Consider the following 286-nt stretch of genomic DNA (forward strand, 5'->3'; position numbering starts at 1 on the left):
CAGCTACAGCTTGCTCCCCCCCAACCTCGCGGACCGGAGAGCAGATACTCACCCCAGCCGTTCCTCCTCTTTTTTCCGCAGATCAAAGTCTCGTTGAACGACCTCCCAGACGTGCTTGGCTTCTTCATCGGTTAACTTGGAGAGGTCCAGCTTCCTCCCCATCTCGTCTGAAGCTGCTCCCGTTACTCGCTACCCCGAGCGCTCACTCTCCCGCACCGTCGGATGCTATGGAGAGGGAAGAGCAGCTCGGCCCCACCTCCGTGGCTGCCCGGGTAAACGGGCAGAG

General features: G+C 60.8%; 1 protein-coding gene across 1 annotated transcript in view; it reads right to left on the reverse strand.

Annotated features, from left to right (window-relative positions):
- The window catches only part of MLPH (melanophilin), a 27337-nt gene extending 27175 nt beyond the window's left edge, over window positions 1-162 (reverse strand). The window contains exon 1 of the mRNA XM_010015719.1: window positions 53-162. Within this exon, the coding sequence (XP_010014021.1) occupies window positions 53-162 (110 nt within the window). The remainder of the gene's footprint in view (window positions 1-52) is intronic.
- Between the last annotated feature and the right edge of the window lie 124 nt (window positions 163-286).

Source organism: Nestor notabilis, unplaced genomic scaffold (genome assembly GCF_000696875.1).
Source record: "Nestor notabilis isolate BGI_N333 unplaced genomic scaffold, ASM69687v1 scaffold25825, whole genome shotgun sequence".
Classification (NCBI taxonomy): Eukaryota; Metazoa; Chordata; class Aves; order Psittaciformes; family Psittacidae; genus Nestor; species Nestor notabilis.